The sequence below is a fragment of the Mytilus edulis genome, chromosome 4 (assembly GCF_963676685.1).
Source record: "Mytilus edulis chromosome 4, xbMytEdul2.2, whole genome shotgun sequence".
In the NCBI taxonomy this organism is placed as follows: domain Eukaryota; kingdom Metazoa; phylum Mollusca; class Bivalvia; order Mytilida; family Mytilidae; genus Mytilus; species Mytilus edulis.
The window spans coordinates 52,828,619-52,843,751 of record NC_092347.1 but is presented as its reverse complement, the minus strand read 5'-3'; the positions used below and the strand labels follow the sequence as shown (position 1 = coordinate 52,843,751).

Below are 15,133 nucleotides of genomic sequence, written 5' to 3'. Positions count from 1 at the left end.
CCATATGATACATATTATAGAAAATGTGGCATTTTTTATATCTCAACTTTGGTTGCTGAATTGTGACGTTGAAATAGAAAAATTTCAACTTTCAAATTTTCGCTTCAAAAATCCCCTGAAACACCAAATTGCACTTTTTTATGTCTCAATGCATAAGATATTATATATTCAAAGTTAATGATAGCATACTTAATGTATGAGACTTATAAAAATTTGACAAAAGTTAATTTTATATGTGCCTATGCCAAAAAATAGAGGTTTTCAAATGAAGCGAGGCCTTATATGAAATGTAATATTTTCCACTTACAACAATTTTCTGAAGTTTCTAAGTTAAAAAAACATTTAACATATCATAAATGTTCTTTTCATGTAAATATAAGTTTCAAAAAGCATAACACATGAGTTTTACATGGTATTAAGCAATGTCAAGCTTAAAATAACAAGTTGTCAATTTTGGCCGTTCCCTATATTTCCATATTTAATTGCATATAAATGATATTGGAGATGAAAATATGCTTCTTTTTGCCAAAATTCTTGCTGAGATATGATCAAATTTGAAGCCGGGATGTAACAAGACTGTTGCTTTTAATTGTATATGTAGAAAGTATGGTCTGATGCAAAGTTTTTTCAATTTACTGTTTAAAACCTGCATGGAATTTCAGTCTTAAAATGCCAATATTTTAACGGGCGTATGACATTTGCGCCGATTTTTAAAATTTTCATTCTTTCATTTGCGCCGATTTCATTTTTTCATTTGCGCCGATTTTATATTTGCTCCTAATTTAAATTGGATTTACAGGTAAGTTAATAATTGTACATGTACTATACCGTGCAGGTATATTGGTAAAATCTGTTTATAAACATAGGTTTTAGTTAATTTTGATTCATATTGTTCTGAACTTTGCTGTAATTGATGGACATATTGCACACTGCAACGAGCCGAGGAGTCAATTTTTTTAACCATCGACGGCCACACACATAAGTACGTTAGTAAGACAAAGAAAAGATGGATTACGTTATTGACAATTACAACAAATATAGAAGAGACGAAATCACATGAAAGGAACATATTAGATATGTTGCCTATAAATACTCAGCAAGAACAGATTTATGATTTTAATGTCTTCCGTTTTTATGGATTTGAATGCTGTAAATAGATTTTAAAAAGTCATTTTAGTATAAACCAGAGTGTTTTTATCTAAGGGTTTTACTTCTTGATTTTAAAGTATGTAAATATAGTGTACAACTGGATGACGGAAGAGGTCTATACTGATAAATATAAAAAAAAAAACATGACTTGGATGGAGAGTTGTCTCATTTGCACTCATACCACATCTTCTTATATCTATTCACCTGTAATTAACCTGTAATTTACATGTAAAAAAATCGGCGCAAATGAAATGCAGATTGGCGCAAATGCAAAACGCCGATTTTAACCACCAGCCATCCAACAGAAGAAAATAAAGGTATTCTGTGAAACAGACAAGTTTAAACAACCAGTAATAAGTGCTTTTCATATAGATTCAGTGCAATCTGTTTAAAGAAATACAATTTTAAAGTGCATAGAACTTCATATTTCACTTGCTTCGTTCGGACCGCTAGACCTAGACTATTAAAACAGCTCATTTTATACTCTTTTTATGCTTTTATCCACTTTTCTTTGTGTTCAGAGTTCACAAATGAGTAAAGCACATGAAATAAATACCACAAACACAAATAGATATCAGACAAAAATTGTCAGAGAAAAATTAAGGATGCTGATTTTGCAAAAATATTGAAAAAAGTGAAAAAGCTACTTTTTGGGCATATTGGCTGAAAAGTGACTTTTTTTTTTACAAATTTCTATCAAATAAAAGTGGAAATCATTTCTTCTCCTATAGTTTGACAAATCAATACCAATAGATCATTCAGAGAAGTTGTCAAAATATAAATTCAAAATTTGCTGAAATGCACCTCTTAGGCCCGAGACCACAATTAATTCCTCTATTAGTTCTTTATAACGTTTTGTCTCATAAAAAAAAATTGAACTGTTCTTTTTGGCAGATCTTTTGTGTGTGTAATGTACAGTACAAGTCCAAAAATATGTCCAAGTTTCAGAAACATTGCATGTTTACAACTTACAAATTTAGCCAATACACATCCATACCCCTATGGACAAGTCAAGAGATGTTCCGAAAACTGTAAATATCACCTTTTTGCACCTGACCTAATCACTCTTTCCATATTAAAATCAGTTAAAATAAAACATCTAAAAAATTATTTCACCACTCTTCTTTCATTTCCACCTTATAAAAGCTAAGAAATGTTTGAGAAAAGGAAAGAAAAAAATTTAAGAAGAAATACACTTAAATTAAAGGGAACTATATTCGTGAACAACGAAAAGCGGGGTCATTAATTGTGGTCTTGGGCCAGTGCAGATACACATTACTTTAATTTGTCATCACTAATTAGGGGGAATAACTCACCTTCATTGATGACCAATTAGTCACATGTCAACATGTCAGTAAGTAAAAGTGGCATATATCTATCATGAAATGTCTTGTATAATAAGAAAAATAAATAAAGGCTAGTTAACCTTTAAGCTGGTTAATTTTTCTTGTGTATTCATATTATGGTAGCAACACAAGCAAGTGCTTTTAATATCATCTCAGCTTCACATCATCTCAGCTTCATTCCACCTCTTTGATTATTTATCCAGTATTTAAAAAAAATATCAAGAGTCTTTCTCATTTCATTTTTTAAATCTCAAAATAGTTGAATTATTCAATAAGAACTAAAATTGGGCAAAAAACTGTCTATATCCTAGACAACTTTTAATTTATAGAGTCTAGAAGATTGTTAATATAAATGCATCCTTTAATAAATGATAATTCAGAATTTTGCGAAATACAGGGTACACTTTCTGAGTACAACTGTAGATATTTTGAATGAAAACTCTATCCCTTTACCCTTTTCAAGACTGGCCTGGGAATTAATGGTAACTTGGTAAGTATACTAATCTGGCAATATGCATGTATGCAATCATTACATTGTTCTACATTAAGGACAACATGCACTTACATGGAACATGTTGTTACAGGTTACATGAACATGTAATAATTTGACCATGTTGACAAGCAATAAATTTGATTTCATATTAAATTGAAACCCATTAGATCTTGCTATCTCTGGAATTAATCCAGGTATTAGTGCATTTTATGAGAAATTGAATGGTATTTTGCGCAAGATAACAATTTTAAAAGCTGGTACTTGTAAATCTAATACAGTGACACCTGTACAAAGTCAATCCTTTTCAATAAGCTTGCAATATATTGCCACAGTAATTAATTTCAATTTACCCTATAACCATGATAACTTTGATGAATAACTTAGAGGAGGATTATACTTTAATGAGGTTACACTACCACAGTCAACATTTATGAGATCCCTGGCAGCACACAATGTTTATAGTGTCCAACCAAAATTGCTCAACTCAATGTAAATTGCGCATGAAAATTTGAAGCATTATTATAAAATTGAAAACCCTGAAAAAACAGATATTGTTAATTTAAAAAAGTTTCAAGTAAATTGTGAATGCATTTGTAGGATTTTGTTAAAACAAGTTTTACTGTACGCTCTCATCTCAACATCATTATTAACCTGTCATAAAATCTATAACTTTTCTGTATAGTGAAATTAATTTCTGTAAAGTGACATTGAAAACCCATTTAAATGTTTAAAATGCTGCAGTAATTATCTTGTTTTTTTTAAAGTTTATTGTTAGAACACAGACTGTGCAACAAAGTTGAATTACGCATTGCAGGTATTTAAAGTCTACATATACCATTAAACAATATCATAGACATGTATATGTATCTTCATTCCTCATTCCCATATATTTGAGAGAGAGAAAAACAGGGATAATATCATGGGCATGTACATGTATATATATATATCTTCATTCCCATTTATGAAAAACAATGGAATAAATGAACTTGCAAGTGTTATATGTATTCCCCTTTTCCCCATTTTCCATTCTCAATTTTATTCTACAGAAGAGACATAAAACTATATATATAAACCATCAGTTTGGCTCTAACTATTAAACTATTCTCAGATTTAAGTCAAAACTTCTGTTTAAAGAAATAAATTAGAAATGAGTCTATAGGACACAGATTCGCCCCTCAATAAAGATTGAAGAAATTCTACCAAAATTCCTACTTGATCTGTGCTTAGTGCAAATAAGACTTATAAGTATTGCATATTCAGAGGCAAACTTTTGTTTGAACAGAAACCAATTTAAGGAGGTACGTACTGATGTGCAGACAGACGATGGTAAAACTTCATTTCCCCTCTGCAATGACGGTGGCATAAAAATACTCTTAAATCATGAACATTTCAATTTTTGTCTAAAAAGTTTTTTGTGAAAATTAAAGAACCCAAGATTCTCCTACATACAGCTGAAGAAGTTACAGTACTGAGTCAAGAAGCACACTAAGAACTGTAGGCAGGCATCAATCTCAACTTCCAAGGTCAATGAAGTGTGAAATGACTTCTAGATTTCCCTAAATGCACCATTGAAGTATGAAATGTTGGTCAAAATTGACAGAATATCTCTCTGTAAGTTTGTAAGCTGAGACTTAAATTGACACTAAATCAAGTAAATCTTCCAAATCACAAAAGAAACATGATACAAGACATCCAAAAACAATTCTTACTATTATGCAATGCTCAGTCATTGCACAGCTAAAATATTCATTAAACATCTAAAATTTAGGTTTCTAATTTCACAGTCCATAGATTTATTACTCTTATTATGTTTGATCATTGCAACCAGCAATCCAATCTCAGAAATACTTTATAATTTCCCTGTCATATATATGTTCAATGTATAGCTTTACCTGCTATTGTTTTGTCACCTACATGTACAAACCCGAGTTAAAAATAAGCTCAAAAAGATATTTTTTCTAGCCCTGGGGTTGAAGTCATAAAACTTTGCTCAGTGCTTGGAGCACAAAAATCATGCTCAAAACATGAAATCTAATGTTTTGATTGGTTGATTTTCAAGTACGAGTATGAAAAACTTACTCGAAAGTTTTATGACTTCAAGGCCTGATCATGATTGAAAAGTCAAACATATTTAATATTGTTTTCAAAAAGCACAGAACAAGGACATGCAACCATTTACAATACATTGAGGCAATCATGCACATAGGTACTTTGGGACAGGCCAATTTGTTTTTGTCCTCCCCCTTTTTTTCCAAAATCCGTTATTTTTTTATTTAAATTAATATAAATTATTTTCATGTTTTACAGTATAGTATTAACATAAATATACTACAAGTAACTTGTAGAGATACATTTAACTTTTATACTAAATAATGAAGAACATGAACATGTATAAAAAAGAAGATGTGGTATGATTGCCAATGAGACAACTCTCCACAAAAGACCAAATGACACAGAATTTGAGAAATTAACAACTTTAGGTCTTCAACAATGAGCAAAGCCTATAACGCATAGTCAGCTAATAAAGGCCCCGAAATGACATACATGTATGTAAAATAATTCAAACAAGAAAACTTACGACCTAATATATGTACAAAAAATAAACGAAAAAAAAAATATGTAACACATGAACAACGACAACCACTGAATTACAGGCTCCTGACTTTGGACAGGCACATATATACAGAATGTGGCTAGTTAAACATGTTTGCGTTTTTGTTTTTCAACAATAATTTGTGTATGCTTTTCTATTATGACGTCCTCAGGAAAGATACGTTATATAACTAACTGTGTAACCCTCTTAAAATAAAGTATTGTTGTTATACCACAAAGTTTCTAAGAATGTGGTTTAAAGATTATGTTTATTTTGTATAAATGTTAATCTTATTAATTTTAAATTAACTTTTATTTTTAAACATAAAAGAAAATAACTCATGACATAATTTAAATAGCTACTTTTTTGGTTAGAACATTCTACAACAATATCTATGGTCTGTTAGGTTTAATGATTTGAACTTAGCTATATATATAGGGAGCTACCATTTGATTTCTATGGGTTTTATGGAGTGTGTGTGTATTGTGTGTGTGTGTGGGGGGGGGGGGGGGGGGGGGCCTAGAATGACCAATTTTGGTCTTGCATTTTATTTATTTATTTGTAATCTTTGTCCTGCCTTTTTATTTTTCACTCTATTCTGTCTTGCCCTTCTTTTTGACATTTTAAAATTTTTCATCCTGCCTTTTTATTTTTGCCAAGTTGTGCATCCCCCAATAAACTTTTGAAAATTCTGTTTGTGTAAACATTTAAATATTTACACTTTAGAAAGTTGACAGTACTAAATATCTTGTATAAAAATAAAATATTTGATGAGAATTTAATCTTTCAGGACCCTTACAACATGATGTACAAGATAAAATCCTCAGGCTATTTCTTTATCATAAACACCATCAGTTTGTACTAATGTACACAGAACCAAAAATCAGAATAAAATACAAGCTAAAACAGTTTATTGGGGAAATGAAAAACACCTTTCTGGTATATAATGGCTATATGAACATTAAGTTTTTTATTATTTACAAATTTATTTCTTTACCTACAGGAAACGATTGTCTTAATTGTTTTACAATCTATATATATACAAAAATGTATGGTATGCTCACATTAGTATTTTGTTTTATACTTCTAAAATTCTACAAAGCACAGGTACTTGCCCTAAAAAATACCTATATACTTTAATATACAAATGTAGATGATTTTATTTATACACTAGTCTATGCAAGTGAAAATTTTTGAAAAGAATTTTTAGAATTTTCCTCTTTTTTTTTTATACCTCATACATTGTATACTTTATTGCCAATATTGGTCTCCAATCTTACAATTAAAGAAAATTGGATTGAAAGAATAATCTCAAAGATTCAGTTCTAATTTAATGTTGTTATTTACAAAGATTTTTCTTGTTTCGCTTTACAAGTTTTAATTTTTTTACTGAAAATAAACTGTAAAACTGGTAATTCTAGCTTTTCCTAGATCTTTAAAATTGTTTATTATGACATAAATGTTATTTATTGTATTGTTCATGGCAATGTCTGGACGGGCAATAAAAAAGTGAAAATTGTATTTTTTAAAAACTAAATATAAAATAAACTGTAACAGAAAAAAAAGATTTGTTTAACTTTAGTAACCTAATCATAATCACAATTGCTGACATTGCCAACACAAGACACAGCACAACGAAGTCTTTGAGACCAAAATTGTTATGTGGATTGGTCTTTAAACTGTTCTTCAACACTCTTTTTATTTTTTCATTGCATGTATTTTGTTGCTTTTTCTGATTGATACATTCAGATTATAAAGTAATGAATATAATTTGGAATTTCACTATAGATGGCAGCTGAAATTTAAGGACCATAATTGAAAATTAACCAATGTCAATACATCATTTTAGTTCACAATGGTATCATTCACCATGGTCAGGCCTTATGGACCTAAAATTCATTGTTTTCAAAGGCAGCATTTCTAGTTTACTTTAAGTTTTGGCAGAAAACCCCTGCATGAATTTTAATCTAAATTTAAGAGTTGACAGTAAGCAAAAGGCTGTATTCATTTGTTTAAAATGTATACAAGAACACTATTACAATTTGAAATTATTTCCTGTTTATTTCATTTTCATACAATATTACATTACCCATATCTTTTTAACTTTCATGTAAAAGATTTTTGAATGACTGACTTTAAACCAAGTTTATTCCAGTGCTAAGGTAATCATTTAAAATAACACAATTTAAAAGAAATACAAATGTTGTATCTCAATAGATAGTTTACATACAAAACACTTTAATTGAGCAAAAGTTATTTTTGCTGATCATTTAATCTTGCTTAAGAAGATTTGTCAATTGTATCATTAACATTTAAACCACAGATGACATCTACTGTGTGTCAAACCAGAACTTCTAATCACATATATGTTAGTCAAGGGTCACTCAGGATTAAAAAGACAACAAATATAATGATACATTAAAGATATATAGGATATATATTGTTAAATTACAATGTTTATTTATTAATTTTCCATATCAGTTGTCAATCTTTTTGTATAAGATGAATAAACACTATCATTCAATAGTAAAGATATACTCATATAATATTGCATTGACACATTATTAAAAACCCATTTGCTACGACTTAATTGCCTGACATTTTGTACATAATGGCAATTCAGAAATATATATACAATGCACATTTAAAATAGTACATTTCAATTAGAGTTACACATATATATGTACACAAAAAAAAATGTAAAAGAACTGGCTCCTGTACGTATGTACGTATGTACAGTGGGCTGCAATACTCAATTAGTGTATTACAGTAAACATGTACAAGATGTACATGAATATATGTATTAAAATTTAAAAAGAAAATTCTTTGTATTTCTTTAAAGTCTTTATAGATCTGAGTCTTTGACAATCAACATTTAAAATTTATAAATGTTGAATTGTGATTTCTGAACCTGTTTTTATTCAATGTTGAATACAGGTTAACTTATATATGTCGTGTACAAGTTGCGATTATGTACAGGTTGTAACATGTACAAAAATATTGTACATGTTGTAACTTGTATAATGCAAAAATACAAGTTATAACATGTACAAAAGTACCACATACATGTTATAACCTGTACAAAATATTGCTTAAAAATGGTTTTAAATTTTAATTAAGTAAAATATACATTTAAATTCACCAATGGCAATGCATAAAGAACAACAATAAATAGGCCAGAACGTGTCTTTTTCTGTAGAGGGCAATGATCACAAAGTTTCAGAAATATATGTTTCATGACTTATGTTGGCAAAATGTGTTTTCATGTAATTGTATGTTTCATGCAGTCCATCATGGCTTAAATAATTGTGAAACTATTCACTAAAAGCTTGCATTCCTCAATGACAATTACATGAGATACTATATAGTAACTAAATTCTTCCATAAAATTTAAGAACGACTCCTAATAATTTTGGGAAATACTCCTCCCTCTCGTTTTTATAGCATGCAAAGACTAAAACAATGTCTTATATGCTTACTCTGTAAAAGCAAGAGAGAGCTGAAATAGCTTTCATTGGACCATGCTTGTTTATCAATATCTTTGGATCTACTCTTCTACATTTTTGGCCTTCAGCATGACATATGTAAATTTATAACTCAATTTTTGTTTATAAACTATAAGATCATTGCATGAGGCGAATGTCATTTTGATGTTTTAAATATATATCCTCTACTTTGAAAGCATGTATTTGTGGACTTTGGATGTTGTCTGCTACATGGGCGGGTTGTTGTCTTTTAGACACATACCCCATTTCAATTCCCAATTTTATTTGTAGACACATCTATCCTGGCTATCCTCTTATGTCTTTTAGTGTCAACTAGAAAGAAAGTATTTTACCATTGCCTTCAAAGTGGACACTTACAATTATAATTCATTAAATAAAGATATGTCCATAGGTAGTCATAAGAGGATCATAAGACATGTCCTAAGATATATCTTATGACAGGTCTTAGGAATGCTTCGTAATACCGACCCCTGGACATTACAGTATCAAAAAAGGAGAAAACACACTAACATGAAGGAATAATACAAAAGTTATGAATATGTTATTGAGGTCAATATCATCTGTTGCGATAATAGGAAAATATCCTTATTTTTCGATTTTATACAAGTTAAAACCATTTTTAAGCAGTATTTTGTACAGGTTATAACATGTATGAGGTACTTTTGTACATGTTATAACTTGTATTTTTGCATTATACAAGTTACAACATGTACAATATTTTTGTACATGTTATAACCTGTACAAAATCGCAACTTGTACACAACATATACATTCATATGCATTTGTCAGTAGCAAACAAATGTAAATGACATTTTGATTTTTTTTATCACTATCCACTCTAAAAGAGGGAATAACATAATTCATTTAAAGAAGTCCGTCAACTTGTGAGAACTTTGTTGTCAATAAAAACCCTATCCCATTTTTTGTTTCTTTTCTGAATTTTTCAGTCGTAATCTTATTGTTAGTTATATAAGTAACTTATAAGTAAACAAGAGGCATATCATTTCCTGCAAAGGAGTAGGTCCGGTAAGGACCGATTTTGGCCTCAAATATCAGGTTCATCTGACGAAAGATTTTGACCACATTTTAAACACTTAAGTGTCTATTTCATTTGATTCAATTAGTTTCTGTGATTGAAAAAGATTTTAACTGATTTAGTCATTAAAAACGATCCGATTCAAGCTCAAATATGAAAAATCTACATTTGTACCAAATATGCCAAAAAATGTCACTTTTCAGATGGTTTTTGTCAAAAATGAAAGTGGCCGCATCCGTGTTCATCCTCAACCTTTATATATGTTATGTATTATCATCAAATACAACTTACATTTCAATATTAAGGATGAACACGAATGCGGCCACTTTCGTTTTACACGGAAAATTCGAAAAAAAGAATTACCAGATCCCGAAATGGTCAATCCCGAAATCCCGAGCTTCAAAACACCCGATCCCGGAGTCCCGATAAAGGTCCTATCCCCCCTCGCCCATGGCATACATTAACTAAACGGGATTTCCAAATGTTCACGATTAAATTCATTGACATGCGACGATATAATTTTAAAAAAAGAAATAGGTCATTTAGAGCTGGGAACAGTATATCTAACATATATATATTCCTGTTTAGAGTAAACAAAAGCTATCTAATTTTAACGGTCAAACATAGAGTAGCCTCATTAAAAGTCTAGATGTCAGCAGTGTTTAATAAACCAGGTGTGGATCAAACACTTTTAAAGTGGGGGTGGGGTAAAGCAAGCCAACATTTGAAAATACTATTAAATAGGTTATTTGTTTACCATATTTAAAGTTCTTTAAGAGGGGCGTGCTTCCTGTCCCCTCCATCCCCTAAAAACTAACCCGCCTTGCCAAACAAACGGTTAGATGTAAATGTAGCTGTACAGTGGAGCCTATAGAAGGTTTACCATTTAATAACTGAAAATCAACATATTTTAAAACTTTATTTGTTTGTTCTGGGAGCGAATCTTGGTTCATTTAAAATATAGGACAACAGAGTTGGTGTATGTGGGTTCGATTCCCACCCTAAGCAATCATTTTTTCAGCTGGTGCAAAGCTGCAGTTTAGCTTAGTGGCCCCACACTGACTTTGTTGTTCCTATCAAAAAATTCAGGCAGCTGCGGCAAGGTCTTGACAATTTTTTTTTGTTTGAATACCTTATACAACAAAACCATGGTATAATTGTGAAAATTATACCATGGATAGCTACATGTATGGTATAATTTTCGGTTATTGAGATTTATACTCGGGTTGCACTCCCATAGGTTACATTGTATAGCTATAGGTTAAATCTATGTTACAACATAAACAATAAATGTCATAAAATTAAGATATTAGAAAACTCATTGATTATCGTTGCTGACTCATTCTATTTATGACTTGACTACTATCAAACTACTGTATACAGTATACTATACTGAGATACTATGCAGACTTTACCTTCCAATTTCATCCCCCACATCGTAATCATCTTCAAAAGGCGTCTGTTGGAATTCCATATTATCGAACAGTCATTGTGAATGTTTACTTTAACTATCCATGCTGCATAATTATAAATTTAATAAACTTTCCTAACTTTTCGTACAGTCAGTTTAGCCTTTAGGATGTTGTTATCGGCTGCTTTCAAAACCGGAAGTTTCATGCGTCACATGATACAGTTGTAGTTTAGAATAACCCTTTTGAAAAAAGAAGACGACAACGTACTATTTAAAAAAAAAAAAAAAAATGATTTTCGCGATAGCACATATTTTAACTGTTGCAGGCATAATATTTGTTCTTATGGTGATAGGACGAACAAGGAATTAAAAACTATTTGTTTTACCAATTTGTATAGTGGACTCTCCGCCAAAATATGGCTATGACATTCCAGGTGTTTGTCAAGGACGTCACAGTATAAGATAAGATAAGATAAGATAAGAAATTTTCTTTCAAGTCGGGTTACATTAAATACAAAACATAAGCTCTGTAGAGCTTTTTGCCGACATTAATAACAATAACAACACACATATTAAGATACATAAAACACACATATGAGACATACAAATTATGATAGCTATATTGCAAGTAAAAAGTTCATAAATAAAAAGCATAGCACATGCAAGCAAAGCACTAAAACTGAAACATAAGCACATGCAAAGCAGAATGAAATAAATAAAGCAAACTAATTTCTATAAGCTTCATGGAACAAACATTTAACACAAAATAAAATAAAGGTATTAAGATCTGCAGGAGCCACACCTGCATGAGTTGCCATTCCAGTTGTTGATCATACTTTTAAACTGGTTTAGGTTTGTCTGTGCACGGATCGTGTCAGGCAACTCATTCCATAGTGTAGCTCCAGCATATCTTAATGAATGAAGGCCAAAATGTGTGGTTCTCACCTGTGGAATTTCAACAGTTTGTTGTTTTCTAAAAGCATAAGATACATTTTTAAAATTAATGATATCATGGAGATACACCGGTGATTCTTTATGTAATATTTTAAAAGTTTCTATTGCCATCATTCTTAGGCGTCTTATTTTTAAAGAAGGTAAACCAGATTTTAACAACAGAGTTTCATAATCACTATCAAAATCTTCATATATGAACCTCAAGGCACGTTCTTGTATTTTTTCCATCTTTTTAGTATTACCCTCCCCACAAAAATGCCAAACCACAGGACAATAATTGAAATTAGACATAATATATGAATGATAAATAGTTAACCTTCCCAATTTAGATAGATGTTTTCCAATTCTTTTAAGAACATTTAACTGCCTTGATGCTTTTTTACAAATATCAGAGATATGAGTTTTAAACTTGAGTTGATAATCTATTGTCACCCCCAGGAGCTTTACCTCAGTGTCACATAAAATTTCATTCCCATCCAAATTGAATTTAATATTCCCACTTTTTGATTTATTCCCAACAGCAATAGCCTGAAATTTATCTGGATTAGCTTTCATTTTGTTATTAGCAAACCAATCAATTAAAACAGCACTTTCCTTTTCCAAAGATTTAACTAATCCATTTAGGTCTGGTCCTGAGTGTGACAATGTGTTATAGTCTGCATAATTATACAGTTCATTTTCTTTCACAAAATTGAAAATGTTGTTTAGAAAAATATTAAAAAGCACAGGACCCAAAATCGAGCCCTGCGGTACACCTTTATAGATATTTTGCCAGGTACTAAAATATGCACCGACTTTTACACACTGTTTCCTATTTGATAAATAATTATCAATTAAATTAAGTGCCTCATTTGACAGGCCATATGCCTTCAATTTTAAAAGAAGTAAATTATGGGGTAAGCAGTCAAAGGCCTTAGAAAGGTCCATTAGCACAGCAGCCACATATAAATTTTGATCGACTGCTTTTTTCCAGTCCTCAATGACTTTTAGTAAGGCGGTATATGTTAGTTATATATATACGTCCTTGTGTTTGTGTAGATGAGTTTGATGACTGTGATAAACCTCGGATGGTAGAGGTGTTCTTCTACTCTAGGTAAATTCCTCCTCAACGGGCACCCGTGTCACACAGTAAAAAAAAAGCCCTTACTTTTGTTTAAGGTAGATAGGGTACCGTGTCTTCCTCCATCTTGGATTTGAAAATACCAGAAAACAAGATCTAGATCTTTAATAGAATGTGCAAATTTTGAGAGAAGTAGGAAATTCCTGTGTAAGAAATTTCATTTCAATATAGAAAATGACATGTTTTATCATATTTGTGGTTGTATTTTACAAAAAACAGAAAACTTTTGTTTGATTAATTTTTTTCCAACTTTGCCACATAAGGGGAGGCAACTCAAATGCAAGGGCAGATAATTCAGATAAAGGTACTTTTACAATAGAATGTGTTAGGAATTTACCTATTTTATTATGTAGCAAGAAAACGGGTCCGGTGGGCGGTGACCCCATTTTTTCTTTTTCTTAACTGAAAGCATACTATTAAAGCTATCTTCTCATATGTTATCTCAAAATTCTATGGTGAAGTTTACGCTTTATTGCAGAAAACTGGGTTTTCCATGCATAATCTATACAACATTTGTCAATTTTGAACACCGTGTAGCGTAAAGATAAGCCCTGTGACCCATTCTTTTTATTATTATTTTTCAAAAAGCATGATGTAAACTACATTTTGGCAAATTATTAAAAAATTCTATGGATTATAATTTAGACACCCCATCTACCTTAATATTGCTTAAAAACATGGAACAGACTAGATTTAGTATATATACAATCCTTTCAAAAATATTGTTGTCCTAAAATCATGTAGTTATGTAAAATCTATAAAAAAAATATTTACACCTACTTTTTTATATACATTAAGAATAAAATATTGTTAGTTAAGATATCTTAAAAGCACAGATTTAAAAGGAGTGAAATAGATTTAATAGTAAAGCCTAAAAGGACACATTTGAGTTTATTTATTTCTTGAAAACAAAAGATAAAATGATTAATAAAAATATAGATTACTATTTAATGGTCTGGGATTTATCGTTACTATGTAGGCCGCAATCTTTATCGTTACTAGATAGGCCGCAATCTAAACTTAGTTGTTTGGGGGATTATAACTATCATATGTGCAATCACTGACCACTGAAAAAGAGAGACTTTGCAAAAAATGCAAAGTACTAGATGATGAGAAACATTTCTTAATAAATTGTTCTCATAATTCAAATATTAGATTAACATATTTTAATTGCATTAACAGAGAAAGTAATTCATTTTCTAATCTCACTGACAATGACAAAGTTATATATATACTTAATCCATCAACACCAACACAAGTGAATAAACTAGGATCCTTTATAAAAAAATGGATGGAACTGAGGACAGGGGACCCTTTAATATTTACCTGAATTTGTGTATATATACTGAGTTACTTAGTTGTTGTCTTTATTTGTTTTTGTTGTTGTTATATGTCACAAACTGTAAAGTTTATATGGCAATAAAACTTTGAATTGAATTGAGTTGAATTGAATTGAATAAACAAATCATTTAAAAATTGTATGTTTTCGAATATCATAAATATATTTGTGAAAATGAATAATCAG

General features: G+C 30.5%; 1 protein-coding gene across 2 annotated transcripts in view; it reads right to left on the bottom strand.

Moving 5' to 3' along the window:
- The window catches only part of LOC139521907 (death-associated protein kinase 1-like), a 171,033-nt gene extending 159,288 nt beyond the window's left edge, over positions 1-11,745 (bottom strand). The window contains exon 1 of one of the 2 annotated variants that reach the window (XM_071315621.1): positions 11,539-11,745. In XM_071315621.1, coding sequence (XP_071171722.1) covers positions 11,539-11,597 — 59 coding nt within the window. In that variant the 5' untranslated portion in view covers positions 11,598-11,745. The remainder of the gene's footprint in view (positions 1-11,538) is intronic. The other variant, XM_071315622.1, reaches the window with a different exon arrangement.
- Between the last annotated feature and the right edge of the window lie 3,388 nt (positions 11,746-15,133).